Source organism: Mesocricetus auratus, unplaced genomic scaffold (assembly GCF_017639785.1).
Source record: "Mesocricetus auratus isolate SY011 unplaced genomic scaffold, BCM_Maur_2.0 Super-Scaffold_100009, whole genome shotgun sequence".
NCBI classification, from domain to species: Eukaryota; Metazoa; Chordata; class Mammalia; order Rodentia; family Cricetidae; genus Mesocricetus; species Mesocricetus auratus.
Window position 1 is genome coordinate 57,277,309 of NW_024429193.1, and position 21,326 is coordinate 57,298,634.

At 40.2% G+C, this 21,326-nt stretch overlaps 1 protein-coding gene across 3 annotated transcripts in view; it reads right to left on the reverse strand.

Moving 5' to 3' along the window:
• Positions 1–20,667, reverse strand: part of Wars2 (tryptophanyl tRNA synthetase 2, mitochondrial) — a 68,951-nt gene extending 48,284 nt beyond the window's left edge. For 2 of the 3 annotated variants that reach the window (XM_005087732.4, XM_040752155.1), the window contains exon 1: positions 20,528–20,667. In XM_005087732.4, coding sequence (XP_005087789.1) covers positions 20,528–20,617 — 90 coding nt within the window. In that variant the 5' untranslated portion in view covers positions 20,618–20,667. The remainder of the gene's footprint in view (positions 1–20,527) is intronic. The other variant, XM_040752154.1, reaches the window with a different exon arrangement.
• Between the last annotated feature and the right edge of the window lie 659 nt (positions 20,668–21,326).

A 21,326-nucleotide genomic window follows, 5' to 3' on the forward strand; every position in this document is an offset into this window, starting at 1 on the left:
TAAATAACAGTGGTTAGAGGAAAAATGCTCGAGAGAAAATGTATAGTATTCTGAATTGGTTGGGCAGGGTGGTGCCACCCATAATCTCAGTATTCAGGAGATGGAGACAGGAAGTTCACAAGTTCAAGGCCATCTTGAGCAACACAGCAAGTTCTAGACCAGCTTGGGCTACATAGTGAGATTCTTTCTCAAAGTAACAAAAGAACATTGAATTAAGAGAAAATTAAAATATAGTTTATAAAAACTTTCAATAAGCAACAAAAGTAGGGTTCAAAGGGAAATTTTTAGTTGTGTATGCACATATTAGATAAGAAAAAAGATTTAAAATCAATAATATAAGATTCAACCTTAGGAAACCAGAAAAGAAGTCAAGTGAAATAAGCAGAAAATGAACATATAGTTCAACTGCCTTCTAAATCTTTACACTTATTTGGACAGACTAATGCTGCTCTCAGCTTTGGTCAGAGAAGCTTCTGATGATGAATGCACAGACTCACAAATGGCCCAAAGCACGGAGGACAGTGACTACTGCGTCTTCAGCCCCATCCAAGACATTCAGAAGACCCCTTCCAAAGAACAGGGGACATGAAGAAGAGGAGGTGGAAAGACTAAGAGTTGGGTTGGCAGTTAGGGAGGAGTCCTGTGGTATGCTGTCTTCTGGACGTAGCAATCATGAATACACAGTAGCAGCAGCTACTCACATAAAGTCTGCCTCGAGTAAATGTGTGAAAGGAGGATGGAAACTGGTTGGAGAGAGGAGGGGGGAGGGGGTCAACAGAAGTGGGAGGGAAATGAAAGGGGGTAATGAAGATAATTATTATCACAATGCATTGCCATAATGTACCACATTCATACATATCACAATGTACAAAATGAACAAAATGATGAACTCTTAGAGAAGCAGAAGAGAATAAATAATGCAAATTAGACAAAATATCAGTGTTACGAGGTTATGAGTGGAACTCTTAGTGGTAGAGAACAGCTTAATATCCACGAGAACCTGTGTTCATCCACTCCCCAGCAGTATAGAAAGGAAGGGAAAAGCCAATGAAATTGAAATTAGGAAATGAATAAATAGTCAAACCTTAAGAAAGCCAGAAGCTCATTCTTTAAAATGATCCTTAAAAATGATCACTAAGGGGAAAAAAGTTTTATTTCAAAAGTCTCTACAGAAAATCAAACAGGCAAAGAAGGGGAGAATAAAATTAACACAATTAAAAAGGTCAGGTTTTTGGTCCTCTAAGGATGTCAATCATGCCAGCAGCAGTATGCCTGGATCTCTGCAGCTTTTCTTTCTCTGGTCACACTATGCACCACTGGAGTAGAAGGCAGGTAAAACACTCCAGGATCTAGGCACTGGAAATGCCTGTCCACCCAGGACTGCAGCAACTAGCTGGGTGGTGAGAGCAAGAATGACACACAGCTCAGAAAGCCTCTGTGCAGCCTCATCACTGAAGAGACCTCTAAACACTGGGAAGGGAGGGAGGAGCAGGGACTGGCAGGGGTTAGAAAACAGGTATGAGATACAATTAGAAGAAAAAGAGAAACAGTTCTGATGTTTGTAACAGAAGGGCAAGGATAGCCTACAATGTTTTAGAACATATCTCAAAAGAATTTGAAACAAAGTTTCTCAGCACACAGGAAGGATGTCTGAGAAGATGCAAATGCTAATTATCCAGATGTCAATATACGTTGTAACTCTAGTAAAATCATCATATGGCCCTGCATACATATGTATAAATATTATTATTAATTTAAATACATTAATAAAAAACTTTTGTATACCAACAGAAAAAGAAACATTAAGTGAACAGAGAGTTTACAGAATAGGGAAAAATGGCCATTTAGATAGCCATCTGATAGGAGATTACTACCAAGAATATAAAACTCAAAGCTTTGAGTAACAAAAGAACAAACAATCCTGTCAGGAAATGGACAATGAATTTGAACAGACAGTTTTCAATGGAGTAAGAAGAGATGGTCAATAAATACATAAAAAGTGAAAAGCCCACCAGGGAACTGTAAATCAATACTCCCCTGAGATTCTATCTTAACCCCAGTTAGAATGGCTACTACTAAGAAAATGCACAATAAAAGCTGGTGAGAGTGCAGGGGGAAAGGGCACACGCACGAGTGTGCGCACACGTGCGAGCACTCACACACATATATACAGAGTTTCCCCCCCATTTTACCATTTTTCTCTTTTTTATTTAAATTAGAAACAAGCTTGCTTCACATGTCAATCCCAGCTCCTTTTCCCTCCCCTCCTCCCTCCCCCGCCCTCCAACCCCCCACCCAATCCCCACTCTACTCCCCAGGGAGGGTGAGGTCCTCCATGGGGGATCTCCAAAGTCTGTCATATCATATCATATCATCTGGGACAGGCCCCCCCATGTGTCCAGGCTGAGAGAGCATCCCTCCATGTGGAATGGGCTCCCAGGGATAAATACTGATTTACTACCCGAGGCCCCATAGATTGCCAAGGCCTCCTCACTATACACAAAGAATACAATCATGCATAACTACATGCAGAAACAGAAGTAACCAGAAGCTCTCAGGTCAGCCAGCCTGGAATACGCAATGCAGCAGAAACAGGAGAGACCTACTTCAACAAGGAGAAAAGCGAAAATGGACTCCCAAAAGTTGTCCTTTGATCCCCACATATATGTGCATGCTCTCTCTCCCTCCCCCATCATATTCTAAAAAATATACAATATTGCTTATATTAGAACTTTCAAAAATGCCTATCTATAACTTTAAGAAAAAATTATACATACGTATACATATATGTGTATGTTCTCTCTCCCTCCCCCATCATATTTTAAAATAAAAATATACATTACTGCTTAGATCAGCACTTTCCAAAAATGGGTATATATAACTTTAAGAAAATACACACACACACACACACACACACACACACACACACACTCACACACTCATCTGATCTACAAGAGGAAAACAACAAAACTCTAGTAAAGGATACCAAAGAACAAGTATTGAAGAGTCAACTCAATACTAGTTCAAATTCCAGCAAATCATCTTGTATATTTCTACAAATGGTCTCTAAAATTTAGATAGAGAAACAGAATAGCCAATTCAGTTCAAAAAGAAAGTTGAAGTGCTAACACTGCCCAAGTTTAAGACATTATATTACTACAGCAATCAAAACAGTGGACTGTAAAAACAAAACAAACAAACACAGCTTTGGAGGACTAGCACTCCCCATGTTTACTGCACCCCATACTAGTCAGGACAGCATAGACTGGTGAAAGGACAGAGCTGGGGGGCTAACACTACCTGTGTTTCACACAGTATAATGTTACAGTAATCAAGACAGTGTGCATGGGTAGAACAGATAAACAGAGCAATGGGGCAGAATAGAGCGCATAGTGTCAACTGATGTTTCTCATGTAGAAAGAGACGACTCAGCAAAGGAAAGAGTGTGTTCAACAACTAGTCCTCCTTGTGCAAAACAGACACAGATACTAAGCCTTTGACAAGAATTAACTCAAAATGAATCCTAGGTCTAAATAGGAAATGCAAAACCATAAGACTCCTAAAAGACAGGAAAACCATACTGACAGTGGATGTGGTGATGACTTCTTGGCACCAAAGGCATAATCCATGAAGGGAATAATTGATAAGCTAGATACAATTAAAATTATAAACTTCAGTTCTACAAAATTGAACATCATGATAACGAGAAGACAAGCTGCAGATCTGGAGAAAATATTTTAAAAGCTGTAAGGTCAGGGAGGTGGCATAGTCATCTGCTCCTTGCAAAGATTAAAGACAGACACAAGTGAGTACTATTGCTTGAGCTCAGGACGTGTGCACTTACTGTTTATTCTACCTGAGAACACAGAAAGGGAAGAAACTTTTCTCAGTTTCTGTAGCAGCAGAAGGGGTGGGTGCTGCTTCACACCAATGCTTAAGTCAAATTGGAATTATACATATGAATTTAAGGTAGCATAGGGGTACAAAGGAAGGGTTGGAGGGAAGAAAGGGAAAGGGGAAATGACATAATTTCAATTCCAAAACCTAAAAAAAATTTAAAAATTAAAAATAAAAATAAGGTGAAGAACAACAGAGGAGGACAACCAAAGTCCTGGTCAGCGTATGCCCCGTACATACACAAGCACACACACACACACACACACACACACACACACATGTACATACACTTAACAGAACAATGCTTCTGTCTTAGGGTTTCTATTGCTGTGGAGAGACACCATGGCCATGGTAACTCTCTAAAAGAAAACATTTAATTGTGTGGTTCACTATCCGTTCATAGATTCATTCCATTATCATCATGATGGGACATGGTGGCATGCAGGCAGACATGGTGTTACAGGGGTAGCTGAGAGTTCTATATCTTGCAGGAAACAGGAAGTGAACTGTCTCCCTGGGCGTGGCTTGAGCATATTTGAGCCTTCAAAGCCTGCCTCCACAGTGTCACACTTCCTCCAACAGGACCACACCCCCCCCATTAATGTCACTCCCTTTGGGGGCCATTTTCTTTCAAACCACCATGCTTCCTTACATGACAATAATAGACTAAACCTCTAAACCTATAACTCAGCTCCAAGGAAATGTTTTCCTTTATAACAGATGCTGTGGTCATGGCATCTATAAACAGCAATAAAACTCCAACTAAGATACCAGCATAGACTAATCAAAAGCAAGGGAAGCACAGAAGACTCTGAGAGAAAACTCGTCCATGATGAGAAGATGGAGGTGATAGAACTCCTGGGGAACACGAGTAGTATGCAAACCCAGAAGCACCACATGTGCTTTCTGATGGCAGCCAGAATTCAAAGACACTCCACCTTCTTGGGTCAGAGCAGGAATCTGGGACTTACCCTTTTTTTTTTTTTTGAGATCAAATAAAATTTGAGATAGCAACCCTATTGTCAGGGTTTTGAATTTTTTTCTGCAACCTCTTCTCACTGTAAGACACAAAATGACAATTCTCTACAGTTTTTGTTTTTATTTTTATTTTTTTCTAGTACAACTATAAATTTATGGCTGGGTACATCCTGAAAAGATCCAAGCAAAGCTGCTGTATTAAAGCCTGGCATTATATGGCCTCCAGCTACCTTAAAATGCAGTTATATGCTCTCTGACATCATAGTCTCCTCTCTATCCCAGGGAAGACAAAGGACATGCCACTGCTTCCTATCCAACAACAACAACAACAACAACAACAACAACAATAATAATATAATACCAGCCACAATTGGCTCCAGTTGGGGTGAATAATGAGATATGCTTGTCATATTTCTAGATAACTGCCAGCAGTGTCATTAGCTGGCCAGATATTGGACTCCCTTATAAAGATGATGATGAATTCCAATTTAAGTGAGGTCAGTTTTAAGAAGATTTTAAATTGGAGCTTGTGTGTGGAACGAAACCATCTATACATTAGAATCCTTCCCACAGTAAGTCAGAGCTGTCTATGAGAAATGAGGCAGGTTGGGATGGAGAGAAATGGGCTTTGGAAATCAAGCCTGGCCCAATTAAAACACAGTCCTTTGTGGGGACGTCTATGATAGAGGAATCTTAGCTTTGACAAGCTGGCAGTAATCCTTGTGATCTATTTTACTGGGATATAAATTGTCACTGCAAAAATGAAACATACTACAAAACTGGAGTGCAGACCCTGCCTGTGATCATTAGGCAGAATGGACCAAGAGCCTCAAGCCTTTGATGCCCTGACATATTATTTTCTGGATGGTGTCCAGCAACCCAATGCAGAATAGCTTTTTCTCTACTGTATCCAGATGGTAAATGGAAGAGATCAAATTCAACGGTTTCGGGGCTGACCTTAATGGATGTGAAAGGCTGGCTCCTCCACTAGCTTTCCAGGGATCGACGATACAAAAAGGCCTTTGAACAAAGAGACAAATAATTGCTTCCCCCCAACCCCTCTTTCTTCAAAACTAAGCCATAGAAGTGGTAATCTGGTTCAAATCCATCTTTTGGTTGAAAAAGACAGCCAAATATCTGATGGATTCTAATCACACATTCTCATGATACTTTCCACTAAGTTCAGATGGATGTTACTGCTAATATTCTGTAAAGCTTTCTCACTCCTGTCAGGAAAATATGCTCATTCCCATATTTGTATGTGTGTGTGTGTGTGTGTGTGTGTGTGTGTGTGTGTGTGTGTGTGAGAGAGAGAGGGGGGGGTAGATATGCTGGGGATTGAAGGTATGTGTGTGTTTGACTACATGTGTGTGTAAATGTATGCATGTGTGACAGTGTGTAATTGTGTGTTAGTGTAATAGTGTGAGTGCATGTTTATATGTACACGCATGTATATGTACAAGTGAGTGAGTGTGTGAGGGTATATAAATGTATTGTGTGAATGACTGTGTGTGTGTGTATGTATATGTGAGTGTGCATGTGTGGGTATGGACAAACATATTCACATATTAACCTATAAAGCATTTTCCTAATTTGACTTCCAGGATGCCTCTTTCTGCTTTTTTGTTTTGTTTCAGTTGGTTTATTTGTTGCTTTATAACAAGGTCTCACTATGAAGTTCTGTCTGGACTGGAACTCTATGCATCTGACACTGCTTCAAATGAAGGTTTTCCTGCCGCAGTCTCCCAAATGCTAGGATTGTGTATCTGTAGCACTATGTCTAGCACCTTCTACTTTATCTCTTACCTATTTGGCTACTATTATCTTGCCTGGATTTTATCATCATCCCAACACCTTTTATTTTAATTAAAAAAATTACCCCCCCCCACCGTGTGTGTGTGTGTGTGTGTGAGAGAGAGAGACAGAGAGAGACAGAGAGAGAGAGAGAGAGACAGAGAGAGAGAGAGAGAGAGAGACAGAGAGAGAGAGAGAGAGAGAGAGAGAGAGAGAGAGAGAGAGAGAGAGAGAGAGAGAGAGAGAGAGAGAATCTGCCACCATGTGTGAAGGTCAGAGAAACTTTTGGGAGTTGTTTCTCTCTTCCACCATGGGTGGCCAGTCACACTCAGGCCATCAGGTTTGGTTAAATTCACAGATGGCAGCTTCTGGATTGCTTTTTTTCTCTCTGCTGTGTCCCCTCGACATCCCCTCTCTCTTCCCATAATTTTCCTAAACAAACTGGGATTGATACCCAACCGCTTGGTAACTTTAGCATACTCCACTAAAAATTCCTAAAAGTCTATCTCCATCTATGCCTCTGTCCCAAGCTTTGTTCTCAGGTATTTGGTTGATAGTTCCATGGAAGTGCTCACCAGGCATTTCAAGTCAGCACACCTAAATGAACTCCAGATCTTTCCCCCAAATTGTGTTTCTGTCACACACAGTGTTACCACCTCTCTAAGTGTGAGTTCCTTCTGTTCATTGTACTGACTAGAGTTCCCAATTTAGCCAGGAAATCTTGTTAACTCTACTTCCATTTAAAATACCCAGAATCTTATCACTCCATCTTTTTCATTTTTGTCTTTTTTATTTTAATTTTATTTTGGGGAGGGAGGTTGCAAGGGAAAAGGGCAGATATGAAGGGATGGGGAAATGAATGGCATTATGGGGAGATGAATGGCATTGGGGTACTATCTTAAATTTACTGCACGTTTGGGAATCTGGTTCTCGTCAAGCTCTGCTATCCAAGGGAGTTCAATGAGTAGGCATTTGAGCCATTTGGCACACTAGCTTTGGATACATTTGTTTGATTTCAACTCTTAACTGTCTAGTCCATGCTGTACCCCAGGTCTTATTATTCTGCCATTTTAACAACATAAATGTTAAAACTCTTCCACTTGGACTATGCAAGACAAGCAATCTCAGAATCCCTTGCCACTGTGTCTCAACAGCCAGATGAGACTCCAATAATGAATTAAGGCTAGTAAGCTCATTAGATACTTAAATGCTAAATAGCCTTGGTAACAATAAAAATGTCAAAACTCTGTAGAATCTATGCATAAAACCAATTTCTAGTTTTAATTTCTGCTAGGCTCTCAACACTGCTTACAAAACATTTTTAAAAACTTAGTCTATACAGTGTACCTGATGCTGTCCTAGATCTCTACAAACACTAACTCATGTGATTCTCACAGCAACCATCACAGGTAGATATTGTCTTCATTTTACAGGTCATAAAAGAAGAGAAAACATGGAACATATGAGGCCCAAATACTGGCAGTCAGGCTGTAGAGATCATGTTGTTCATGCTGATCTTGCTCATCTTTCAGATGAAGACAACAGTGAGCTCTAAAGTTTCGTATTTGCCCCAGAACCCCAACTTCCATTATCTGATTATAGATAATGGAAAACTTGGACTAGAATAGTGTCTGACTTCAGAGTCCATATATGAACCCACTAAACTACACTGCCTCCTCAAATCTAAACCCTTGGAAGAGGAAATGCCCAATGCCTTTGGCGTCCCTTCACTGACCTCACCCTTCCAGAAAACTCCAGACCCACCCTCATCTCCACCATCTCTTAGAGATGGCCTTCTCTCCTGCTGTTCACAGTCACTCTGGTCAGCATTTATTCATTCTTCCCTTTATCTCCAACCTCTTCATCTTAATACTTGCTTTTATAGTCATGTTCAAGTTTCCTCTACCGTAAAGACTACCTCAAAGGTTGGTTTAGGATGTCACGATTCCAACCCCCTTTACCCTCAGAGACAGTTTGTGCTCAAGCAGGCTATTTAAAAGACAATCCTCACTTTCTCGTCTCTTGTCTGTGATTAATTTCCAGCCTCAATAATCATTCTACAACTATTGGTGTGACCATCCCTGAGTATAAATCAATTGCAAATGCTATTTGATAACCTTCAGTCTTTATTTACTCTTTATTAATACCTTACCCTTCAGTTTACCTTTGAAGTTCTAGCCCCCTGGGAGTCCCTAGGTTGGCCTCTAATGGCTCTTCTACCCATTTTCCTTTTACATTCTTCAACTTTTGCCTATAAGTCTGGGATTTTAGCAATTTTTTCCCACTTTTTATATCCACCCATCTTCCCTCCATTTCTTCCTTCCTTTTTTTCCTTTCCTGTGTGTGGTGTATGCATGCATCTGCGCGTGTGCATGTACTCTGTACTCCTGTACCTTTCTCCACCACTCTGCCTTATTTCTGAGAAGGGGTCTCTCACTGATTGGCTAGACTGGCTGTCCAGCAAGCCCGTGGGATCATCCTGTCTCTGCCTCCCAGAACTGGAATTACAGACCCACAGCCATGTCACCTTTCACATGGATTCTGGGATCTGTCTTAGCTCCTCCTACTGCTTGTACATTACCTACTGAGCCGTCTCTCCATCCCCATATGACTTTTTTTTTGCTGTAGAACACCAAAATTTAAGTGCTATTCAAATGATAGTAACTTCATTAGTGACCCTTTCTTTGCAAAACACTTCTTGAAGAGCTAGCCACTTCCTTCTCTCTCCATTCTATCTAGTATGTGAGCCAATGGAAATGGCTGATCCTGTATCTTGCATCCACATGATCTAAGGTGAACATGTAACGTTTAAAATGAAAAGTATCACTGAAACCTGATCAAAAGGCCCACTAGTTAGGATAAAATAAAACCAAGAGAGCAAGCTATGTCTCTATTTAAGTCATAAATATGTTAATATATTCCCAATCAAAATTAAGGACACATGGTCAGCTAAAGAATTTCTGCTTCCATTTGTGAATGTGAAAAACAGCTGCTAGATGTCATGTCAACACTGAAACACTGGAACATCCCACACATTTCAAGGATTTTTGAGAACGAGTCCTGGTTTTACAAGATGTTTGGTCATTGAAATCACATACTAAAATAGACAATGTCTTTGAACCCCAAAACTCTATGTTTAAACTTAAGTTACCAATGTGAAGGTATTGGGAAATGAAGCAGTGAGGTGATTAGGTCACAAGGGGTAAGTTACACAGATACTGTCCTTATGAGAGATCCTAGAGAGGTATCTTGTCCCTCTTACCAGTTCAATGCCAGCTCCCTATGAACTAGAAAGGAGACCCTCACTAGAAATGGAACTCACCAGCACCTTGATATTGGACTTCTCAGTTTCCAAAGTACAAGAAATTACATGACTGTTGTTTAAGCTACATAATCTATGTTACTACAGTATTAGCCTAAATACCTAGACACGGAAATGTTACACCAATCCTATTCTCCCAAGAAACATGACATTCTATAATTATTCTGTGATTACACTATGTTTACTTAAGGATTTATTAAACATATACATGACAAATTAGTATGTGAGTATAGCAATAAAGTTTCTCTGACCAGATGTCAAAGTGCCATTAGCCTCTTTGAAAAGAACACATAAATTATTTTCAGTACTTGGTCATATAAAATCTTGCATTTTGCTAGTCCACTCTTAACCATGGTGCAACTAAAAGCAAGGTACATTACATTAGAAGCTTAATCCTGGGTTTACCATGTATATCACATAATTGCAGTGAGAGGCAGGGTTGCTTTCTATGCAGAGCACACTAACATCAACAGAGCAAAAAGTGCTAGATATGGTTCAACAAGCTGTCTTAAAGAGACTTCAAATGTGTGATGGAATGAGAAACAAGCCCACAATTAACAAATAAGATCACATCTCTTTCATGGAAGGTAAAAAGCTTACTTATAATTATTGTATAGGAAACACAGCATATTTTATTGAACTAGAAAAAACTGAAGCAAAACTGTCTTCAAAATACAAGCTTTTCATCTTAATTGTGAATATGCTCACACTTCCCTGTATACAGAGGTAGCAAACTTAAGTATAACAAAAATCTCAGTGTAATTAGCAGCACCATGAAAACTAAGACTAGAGCTGGCAAAGTAAAATTCAGCCACAGCAAGAGGTTAGAAACCTATAGCCTACTGGAAAAGTCACTGAAGTAAAATTTACCATTACCTTCCAGTTACATTAATGCCTAGATACATTGGGAAATGACATTCACCACTTGCAATAAACACTGAACATCAAATGTAATCAATCAAACACAAGATATATCAAAATGCATGGTTTCTGTTCAACAACATGCTTGATATGAATGCCATAGATTTTCTTATGTATCATTGCATTGATGCATTTTACACTGACTTCAATCAATAAAGAATTACTGGGGTTTCTATAGTAGGACTCATAATACCAAGGATTTAAGTAGTACCTCATTTATCATACATATACCTATCATAGCTATGACTTAACAGGGAGGGCTCATCCTCATTATTAGGACATGTAGGGGCCAGGAAGACAACACTTTGGGAACTCTAAATGCTAAGTGCAGCCTATAGATCACCTATGAAACAATGTATATGGAACTGCTTCCTGTTGGAGTGTCCAAAAATAGTCTACAGAACAAAGGCATGCACTTCCATTTGTCTCAAGCAAATGTTTTTAGATACAAGAGGTGTGCGCACATTTCTATAAACAGGGACAAAGTCACATACAATTTCAAAATGGGAGATATGATTTCAAACTGGAAGTGATTATCTCCAGCTTCAAAACAAAATTTTCTAAATGTTTTATTAGGTTTTTTTTCCTGCCAGTTGTTTTAAGCTCCTCTGTGACTGATGTACAAAAGCTGTACATAGTTTTTGAAAGTGCTGAAACAGCTAGGCAGCATGATGCATGCCTATAACCCTAGCACTTGGGAAACAGAGGCAGAAGATTGCAAGGTTGAGCTAGAGAAAGCTACAAAGTAAGATCCTGTCATAAATCAAGTAACATGGAATGAAAAAGAATTATAGAATACACGAAGAAATAGATGGGAAGAAAGGCCTTTCAAAAAAGATACATTATTAAGTAAAAGGGTGGCGCTAAGCAAAGGAAAATGTTATGCAGCTCTGGGACAAGGATCTATCTTAATAGTGATGGCCTGCAGAAGATTTTAAATGTCATGAGGAGTACAGACTTTATGAAGAGTTATAAGTCTGCTTCTGCTTTGGGGAAATTAATCTGGTTGGGTGTCAGGAGAAGAAAGGACTGTGTGGTGTTGGGGAAAATACTATTAATGTTGATAAAGTAGGAACAGTCCTCATCAAAATGGGAGATCTACTGAGTACTAAACATCAGCATTAATAACACTGTTGCAAATGAGAAAAGCAAGTTTGATGAGTTCAGGTAAGTTACATGGTATCACACAGATATGCCTGTGGGAGCAAACAGTCACTTGGTTTCTACGATGTCACACGCCCTTGTAATGAACAGCCCAATAGAACACAAGGAACTGCATGTTCATTTAACTTTCTGATGTCAAGAGTAACATTCATGTAAATGTTTATCTTTTACAAACTTTCTTTACACAGTTACTGACCTTGCATGCTCCAGTTAGTGGCATGTGGTGGCTAGAGAATTGCTGCATATAGGAAGCCAAAGTTGTCTGCATAGGATTTTTCTTTTCAACCAAAAAACTAGTTATGCAGCAGAGTGCAGATGCACAATAGTCTAGTCCTTACTATTTCCTTGAAATTCCGCCTTTTTACTGTATACTTGTTCCTAGCCCAAGAGACTTTTTCCATCTTATAGTATTTCTTTTGAACTACCTGTTAAGACCAAATCAATGATTTAAGCAAACATAGTTACTTCCCTTCACCACTGAATTTTTATGTGTTCCAAAGGGACTCCTGAGTGAGGATGAATAAGAATAGAACGTCCAGTCTCCGTTGGTGGGGAATATAAGGCAAAGTTAACAAGGAGGGATTTGCTAGTGTATGGTCAACTCTGCTCAATGGTGTTAATTTTAAAGCCTTATCTCATCCTAACAAGTGCACTGACTGGTAATCACTCAGATTCATACTCTATAATTAATGAATGGTAGACCTCTTTAAGAGCTCCACTGACAAATGAGACTCCCTTAGAAAGGAATTCCTTATCCTCTGCAGAGAGGGCCTACAACACAAACTACTTCCATCTCTCATGCCTTGCCACCACGAGCTTCTATTCCTGGAAGAAAGTATTCTAGCCATAAATCACAACTACAAGCTATACAGAGATTCCCAATCCACCACAGATTTAGCACTCTCTACCTCCATTCTGCCTGCAGGGCTCTGTCCAGGTTGACCTTTCAGCTATAGGCAATACATAAATATAATTTCCTACATGCACCTTGGGACTCATGTTTTAAAAGCCTTATTTTATCTAAGGTAATCTTAGTGGCAGTGGCCAATGGAGACAGAGATAAATTTACAAGACAGCTTTGCTCTGTTTATATAATTCATACAGCCAAACAAGACCTCAAGAACATCAATAACATAGGTGATTCAGAATGTCTACCCTGTATGTCACCATGACAAGAAAAGCAGTTTCCATGGAATACTTGCAAGTTTCAAAGAGGTTATCAGTAAATTAACATGTATGGTTTCTTTTAGATATTTCTGCCATTTAAATCAGGATGAATGGACTCACACATTGTTTCTTACACTTGCCAATTACATGACCTTTAGTGATTTATTAAATCCTCCTGGAATTCTTATCTGTGGACCTAGCTGAATTGGGAGGATTGATAAGCTAGTATGTATCTGATAGTTTAAAGTTATCCTGGGAACAAGGCAGGCATTCAACTAAGGTTTACTAGCACTACATCCTCACCCTCACTGTTAGTTATCATTGCCTTTAGCAATAACTGAAATCATTAGTCCTATCAGAATAAAGCCCCCAGATGAATTATTACACTGATTTAGTAGCACTAGGAAAACACTAATTTAAAACTTGATAAAAGAACACTGATATATACTTAGATTGCTCATTATCACTGAATGCTTTTTTTAAAAAAGAGGGTGAGAAAGCATAATAGAAGTATTATCAGGGAGTAGAAATTTTGGACAGCTAGATAACGAAATTGTCTATCTTGCATTCAAGATTAGACGGGAATACGTGAAATATTTTGGACAGTACAGTGTGTTATATTAGAATATTATTATTGAAGAGAAAAGATTCTATTTGAAAAATGTATACAAAATATACAATTAACATCCCAAGAAATGAGATCAGAGAGGGTTGTATTTGACCATTCAGGGCTGCACTCTCACTAAAGCTGTCTCACCAATGAGTCAGTCAGGACAGGAGACAGGAAAGAGAAGGAGTGTACATCCTGAATGCTGGCTGCCGGCCCAACATATTAATGGAAGTGGAACTAGTGAGAACTCTCATGGTTAGACATGACACTGACTTGACTCTACTTCTCAGGAGGCCAAGGAGTAGTCAAAAGGCAGTTTGTTAGTCAATCAGAAATAAACTTAACTGATAATGGAGGGGCAGTTCAAGAGAAAACAAACAAAGAACAAAATTGGTTGTGCCAAGAGAAAAGAGAGCTATAGACGAGTTTCAGTAAATGAAAAGAGGACCAAGAGAAATCAAGTGATGGGGTAGTACAATGACCTAGATATGACCTTGCTCTGCTTGGTCAACTCCTAAATGGCAATAAAAGACAGGTCTTGCTAAGAAATAATACAGAGAAAACCTACAAATGCCAGGCCAACTAAATTAAGTCAAGCTGGAATCAGTGTGTTGTCTCTATCTATAAATCATCTCTGTACCTACCATGCTATACCAGGGCATAGCAGCTTCAATCCCAAAAGAGTAAATCTTTCCTGAGAAAGCGCTAGGAAAAAGACTTAGGCTTGGACCACAGTGTGTAGAAGAGAAGCTCCCAGACACTAGGGTGCACTAATGTCAAGAGCACAACCAGGAAAAGTGTTCATTGTGAGGAGGCTGGAGGTCAGGACAGGTCGAGACCAAAGATGAAGCTGTGGCATGGCCTTTTGTGTAAGGACCAGCATACCATGGAGAGTAAATTCTGAGAAGGCAAGCTAGTAAAGAAAAGAACAAAGAAGATGGAAAGACCCGAGGAAGGAAAACAGGACTTGATGACCACCCTACTCATGGAACTTAGGTAAACAGAACAAATACTATGTTCTACTTATAAAGTAGTCATGCTCAATTTTAGGTCAGCTCCCTAAAAATAATCTATCTATCACATGTGGTCCTGATCAACAAACTCCCTTTTATATTAAAGGAAGCTGCAGTCTAAACTAGTTGTCTCCTGTAATCCTGCAAGATTTACAATAGAGGGTTTGGAACCCCAACCCAGACTCAAACCCTCTGGCCTACAATCTGCCCTGCCTACAAGATATGCTGGGAAGAAGATGGTGCAGAAATTGTGGGAGTGGCCAACCAATGACTGGTCCAGCCTGAGACCCAGACTATAAGAGGGAGCTCACTCCTGACACTGCCTGGAGGTCCAGGACCCAGAGACTTAGGATTGAACCAAACATGACTAGCAGAAAAGAAAAAAAAAAGAGTCAGTGAAATGATTCCTAATGATATTCTGCTCTACTCATAGATCATTGCCTAACCCAACTGTCATCAGAGAAACTTCACCCAGTAACTGACAGAAATAGATGCAAAGACCCACAGCCAAACATTAGGCAGAGCTCTGGGAATCCTGCAGAAGACATGAGGAAATCAGAGCCAGAGGAGTCAAGGACAGCACAACAAAACTGACAGAATCAACTAACCTGGGTTCATGAGAGCTTACAGAGACTGAACCGCCAACCAAAGAACTTCAATGGGACTGACCTAGGCACTCTGCTATATGTGTAGCTTGGTCTTCTTGTGGGATTCCTAACAGAGGAAGCAGGAGCTGTCTCTGACTCTGTTACCTTCTTTTGGAACCCTTCCTCCTGTTGGGTTACTCATCCAGCCTCAGTAGGAGAGGAGGTAGCTAGCCTTACTGCAACTTGATGTACTATGGCCAGCTAGCATACATGAGAGGCCCGCACTTTTCTGAAGAGAAAGGGAGAAGGAAGGAATGGGGGAGGTGAGAGGAGAGGAGGTAGGGGAACTGTTGGGGCTGGAGAAAAATGAATGAATTAATTAATTAATAAAAAATGGAAAAAAAGAAATTCATTATAGTATCTCAGGGGCACTGGGTTGTGTGTGTGGTTGGGGAACAGAGGAGGAAGTTCAGACAAGAAGGGCTATGGGTGTCCCTCTACTCCCTAAACTATTTTACTGATGAGAGGTAATTTCTGATCAAGTTAAAACACAGAGGCAACTCCGGTTTTACATCCCAGCACTATTCTTTACTATCTCTGCGTCTTGGGAAAGCCAACTATTCTCCTTGAGTTTGGTGTCTTCTTTCATAAAATGCATAGAATAAGAGTTACAATACAGTTGGCTCAAGAATATACATAGTGACCAAATTATCAAGGTTTGACTTAAGATGGTTCAACTTTAGTGTAAATACAAAAAAATAAATAAAATAAGCCAGTACATAAAAAAAAGGAGTTACAAAAATCATTGGAAGGAGTAAGATGAGGTTTTCGTAGTACAGATGCTTTAGCATGCAGCACGTGCTGACTAGATACCATTTCCTCTTCTAAAAGATATAAATATATGTATGTGTAGGCATATATACATTAATATATATATCTATATACATGTACATATCTATACAAATATGTGTATCTATCTATCTATGTACACGTGCATACACACAAGTTCCTTTGTATGCACAGTTCTGCACATGCAGGTATGAAAATAATGAGCTGAGAAGGAATATGGAAGGTGGTAGCAGTCTCTCTTCAGCACTCTTTGCTTATGGCAGCCCTAAGAATTATCTATGGTTCTTCCTCTGTGTTTCCATCAGAAGCCTGCAGTGATTTTTATTAGCTGTCCAGAGATAGCTTTCAAACACTTGAGGTGTTTATATTTACACTAACTCAGTCTTTATAGACAACTAACCTAAAGGACATTGTCAACAAATGCATTTAGTTCTTGAGATGAACAGAAGCTGTAGGGTGGATCCACAGAGCACCCTCTTCACTACTTAACAAAGCAGAACTGAAACAGTCTGATCAAACTGGCACAGTTCTCATCTAACTAGACCCTCAGGTGACACCGCAGATGGAGCACACGGCACAAGACAGAACTGGAAAGGAACCGAGTCAAAAGTTACCAGGAACACCCCCATTTCAGAGAAACCTAACCAGCAATAATCATAAATGTGGAGTGAAATGCCCATGGTAAACTTTACCATCTCAGTTCCACCACTAATTAACTGGGAAAGTATTTAAACAAATCTTATTTTCTAGTTCTTACAGTGCTAACACCTGCCTCACTACCTAGTCAGTAATATCTCTTCTGTGTATTTTTGCCAAGCCCATAACTCTGATCTAACCACGAGAAATCCCTAGAAGAACTCACATTAAGCCACCTTACAAAACATCTGCTTTGCAATCTTCAACAGTGACAAAGGCACTACTTTCAATAGTGAGAACCAGAGAGTAATCTGTGTTGGAGAACACACAGCAATGAAATGTGGGATCCTATATTCCATTCGGGATGAATCAATATGTGTACTAGGAAAACTGGCAAAATTAGAAATTGGTTTATACCTAAGGCAATGGCACTGAACAGACGTTAAGTTTCAGTTTCCATAATTGTGAGTGCATAGTACGAAGTCTATCACAGGCTAGACAGGAACAAATCTTGCAACTTTGGAAATCTTAACTTCATTTAAAAGTTTTATTAAGCCACCAGTATGCAACCAGAAATTTAAGACAGTGGCTCTTTCTTCTTTTTGAAACATGTTTCTTTCATCTAATGGTTACATTTTGACCACCAGCAGGAAAAAGAATAGGGCAGTGTTGGCCAAACCGAGGATGAGGAGGGCTAAAAACGAAGCGAGGACTTTTTATATGTGAACTGAATGATTATAAATAGTCCTGCAAAAATCTTCTAACCAAGAATATTTCATTGTTTTCAAAACACAATCGTGAATGACTGCTTAAAGAAGGGCAGATTCTGTGTTTGGTCAATGATGACAGGCTTAAATGTACCTAATACCAAGAGCCTTTAAACATCACGTCAGATTTTCATTTCTCTGACTTCGTGATTACTCTCATCTCATCAGATTTCAACAGTTTTCTGTCAAGCAACACCTGACAAAATAAACCATTTTCACATAAATTGTAGACATCCACAATGAACATGGCATGATGTGCTCTTATTCGTATTTTCTTCCCCCAATACCCTCTTTAAGATATCAGAGACTAAACCCAGAACCTCTCCCATACCAGGCAAGCACTAGTCACACCTCTAGCCCCTTTCCTGCTATTTTGCTTGAGTTTACATGCAGTCTTGAGAAGTAAACATGGCACATTTCTTATCCAAGATATTGTTTAAAAAAAAAAACAGTAAAAGCACTTGGGAGTCACAGTACATTCAGTCACAGTTTCTAACAAAGCACACTATGGCTCATTGATGTCTGCTCCCACCTCAGGGAGCAAGTGCACAGTTTAAGCCAATAAACAAGTAATTTAACCATTCCTTGTTTAATAAAACCACCTATATGATAAATATGCATTTTATACTATAATATGCTCTTACAAAATATTTTTTGTTTTCTACAAAGGTTATGAGATGTCATAAAAATGTCTGGTGCATCTGGTTTGAGAATCCAATTCTTCCTTCACATATTTCTGCATCTGCTCACAAAATCCCTTGGACTTCAAAGGAAGCTTTTCAATAGAAAAAGAAGACACACAGAGGAAAAGTGGTCATAAATTTTAAGGAGTCCTTTTCCAAGGCCAGTTTAATAATGGTCATATAGGACAGGTATCTCTTTCAGAAACCTGAAATGCCTAAACAGCATCAGTGACTACAGATTTGTATGGAGATTTATGCTTTCAAATTTTTCTGGTTATAAAAGTGACATATCTTCAATGCGAAGCACATGAGACAAATGCTTGAACCATACTTAAATTACTTTTAATCACTATTTAGGATGAACAAAAACACAACAAAAATGTTAAAGGTTGTTTCCTTCCAGCCTTTCTTCCTATGTGTGAACACATGTACGAGCACTACTGCAATCATATTCCGAATACAATGTTTAATCTTTTCCATCAGTCTTTCAGGAGGACTTCACTGGTGTTTTACACCCAGGCCATCACGTGTACTGGGGAAGCACCCTGCCACTTATCTATATCCCGGGCATCTTCTTACTTTTCATTTTGAGGCAAAGAATCTCAGGTAAGCACCCAGACTGACCTTGAGCTTACTTTGTAGCCCAGCCTGATCCTGGACTTGTGATCCTCAAAATCCCACTTCTGCCTCCCAGAATATTGGGGAGGCCTCTGCCATCAGGACCAGCTTCCCTTTACTCCTTCATGCCATCATTTTTAAGTGATATGCATACGACACTGCAGAAACAGTACTTCAACATTTAATTCTTTTCATTTAAAGCTAAATTAGGGGTTTTTAAATAGTAATCTGTCCTAGAAGTTCTTGGTTGCATACAATTTAATATGCCTATCAAATTTCTATTCTGAAAAATCCAAATCCCCAAACTTCAAGGGAAACAGCATTTGACGATTAAAGCTGGAATCAATTCTTACCTAACAATGTTTCTGAAAAGTTAAAGTAACATTTGAATAGTTGTTTGCTGAGTCTCCAATATACTGTGTCTTTTATTCTTACAGAATCTTGTGAGGTTTACATTAATGAAGAAAACAGAAGTCCAGAGAATGATTAACTTATGGGATGATTAGAAACATATCTTACATATTGGTTTTCATCTGCTCCCACTGGCTATACTTTATCTTTATAGTCATGAACCCACAGGCTTGAAAACATTAACATGCCAATCAATTCAACTCTTCCTCTATCCCATCTGCTAAAGAAAATAAGCCCAGAGGATTGAGACTCGATCTATAACACAGTTAGTAAACGCCAGAAAAATCCAGGAACTTCTAGAATGTTTTCCTAACTTCCAGGCCGGCTTGCTTTTCAATGCATCAGGCATGACGTCCTCGTGTGACATCTGCGCATTAATGGCGATGAAGACTCAGAGTGTCAGAACTCACAGAGAAACTCAAATTTCCTTTCCTCACTTAGATTCTACTGCCGTGATAACCTAAATCAAAAAGCCATATTCAGGGATGTTTGGTGCTTTTCTGAAAGCATATCCCCGGGCACCGTTTGGCTTTGAGGGTAAAATGCAAATACAAACTATCACACTCAGCAGCAGTCGTGGTGACCGCTGTGCTGTCAGGCAAGCAACAGTATGAAGCACCTTGGCAGCTTTGTTGCTGCTGCTTGCAAGACCTAAGGATCAAGAAAAAACCAGAATGGTACAGCGGTACTTGCTCACGTCCCAAGCTGCTAGCTACTGCACCAACCTAAACAGACCAATTCCAAGACACCTTTTCAGATTTCTCCGCTGCGCCCGGAGTAACTGTTAGGGAAGGGAGCATAAAAACACGCCAGAAGAGGGTTTAGAACGACCTCAGAGCCTCACGCTCGTCCCAGGGATGGCTTCCTGCGTTGCCTGGCAACGGTGGCCACGTGGCAGGGCGGCGCGGGCCTTCCAGCCCCAAAGCCTTTTTCTGTCACGTGTGTTTGCGACGTCCCCACGTCGGGGGCACTCATAGGCTAGCGGACCTCGGAAAGTGCAGAGTATTCTTTACAGGAAGCAAGGAGGTAGAAATGAGTACTGGGAGGGAAGGGGAGCGGGAAGGCGCTCGCAGGACCGGAAGCCTACTGCGGCAGGCCGGCTCGGGTTACCTGGGGAGCAGGAGTAGCAGCGGGTCCTTTGTGAAGTGCCCGGATGAAGCTCCAGCACTCACGCGCCTTCCGCACGGAGCACAGCGCCATCTTGGGAAGGGCGGAGCCGCCTGGCCGGGAATGACGTCTGCTGGCATGCCCGAGTTGTGCTTACTGCGCATGCGCCCGTTCTCTAGGCGGCTACTGGCGGATCTAGCTGTTAGGGATGTTTCCTGTGTTTGCAGACCAGGCGCGGCCAGGAGTGAGGTGGAACTAGGCTTTAGTGTTTTCCCTTTAGTGTCTTCCTCTTTGTGCCAGCTACTTGAGGAAGACTCTCTCCCCTTTGGAATAAGTTGAACTACTTGAGGGAGACTCTCCCCTCTGGAATAAGTTGTTGCTCTTTAGACATGGAAATAAAGGAAGTCACCCACCCTGAACCAGGGCCATAAAACAGACACAAGACTCCTGGGAACCTGCGGCCCACGGATTTCCTTGGAGACCAAAGGTGGCAAAAATTGGCAATCCTCCACGCGGCCGTTTTGAAAAGCAGTCACTGACTCTAGCAGAGCTATGCCCCTCTCACCCCTTTCTACTACAAAACTTGCCAGACCCGACATGACTTGCTCTCCTGTACTCAAGAATACTGAACCGAAGGGTACTGACCTCTAAGATTAATAAAAATCCGCTCTCACAGGTTTGAGGTCGAACTGAGTCTATTTTATTTTCCTCCATTGACTTATTTCTTAACAGGAAAAAAGCCAAATAGGTTGTTTTTCTGACCTAGCGACCAGATGCAGTTTTCTATTCATGTCTCTTAACA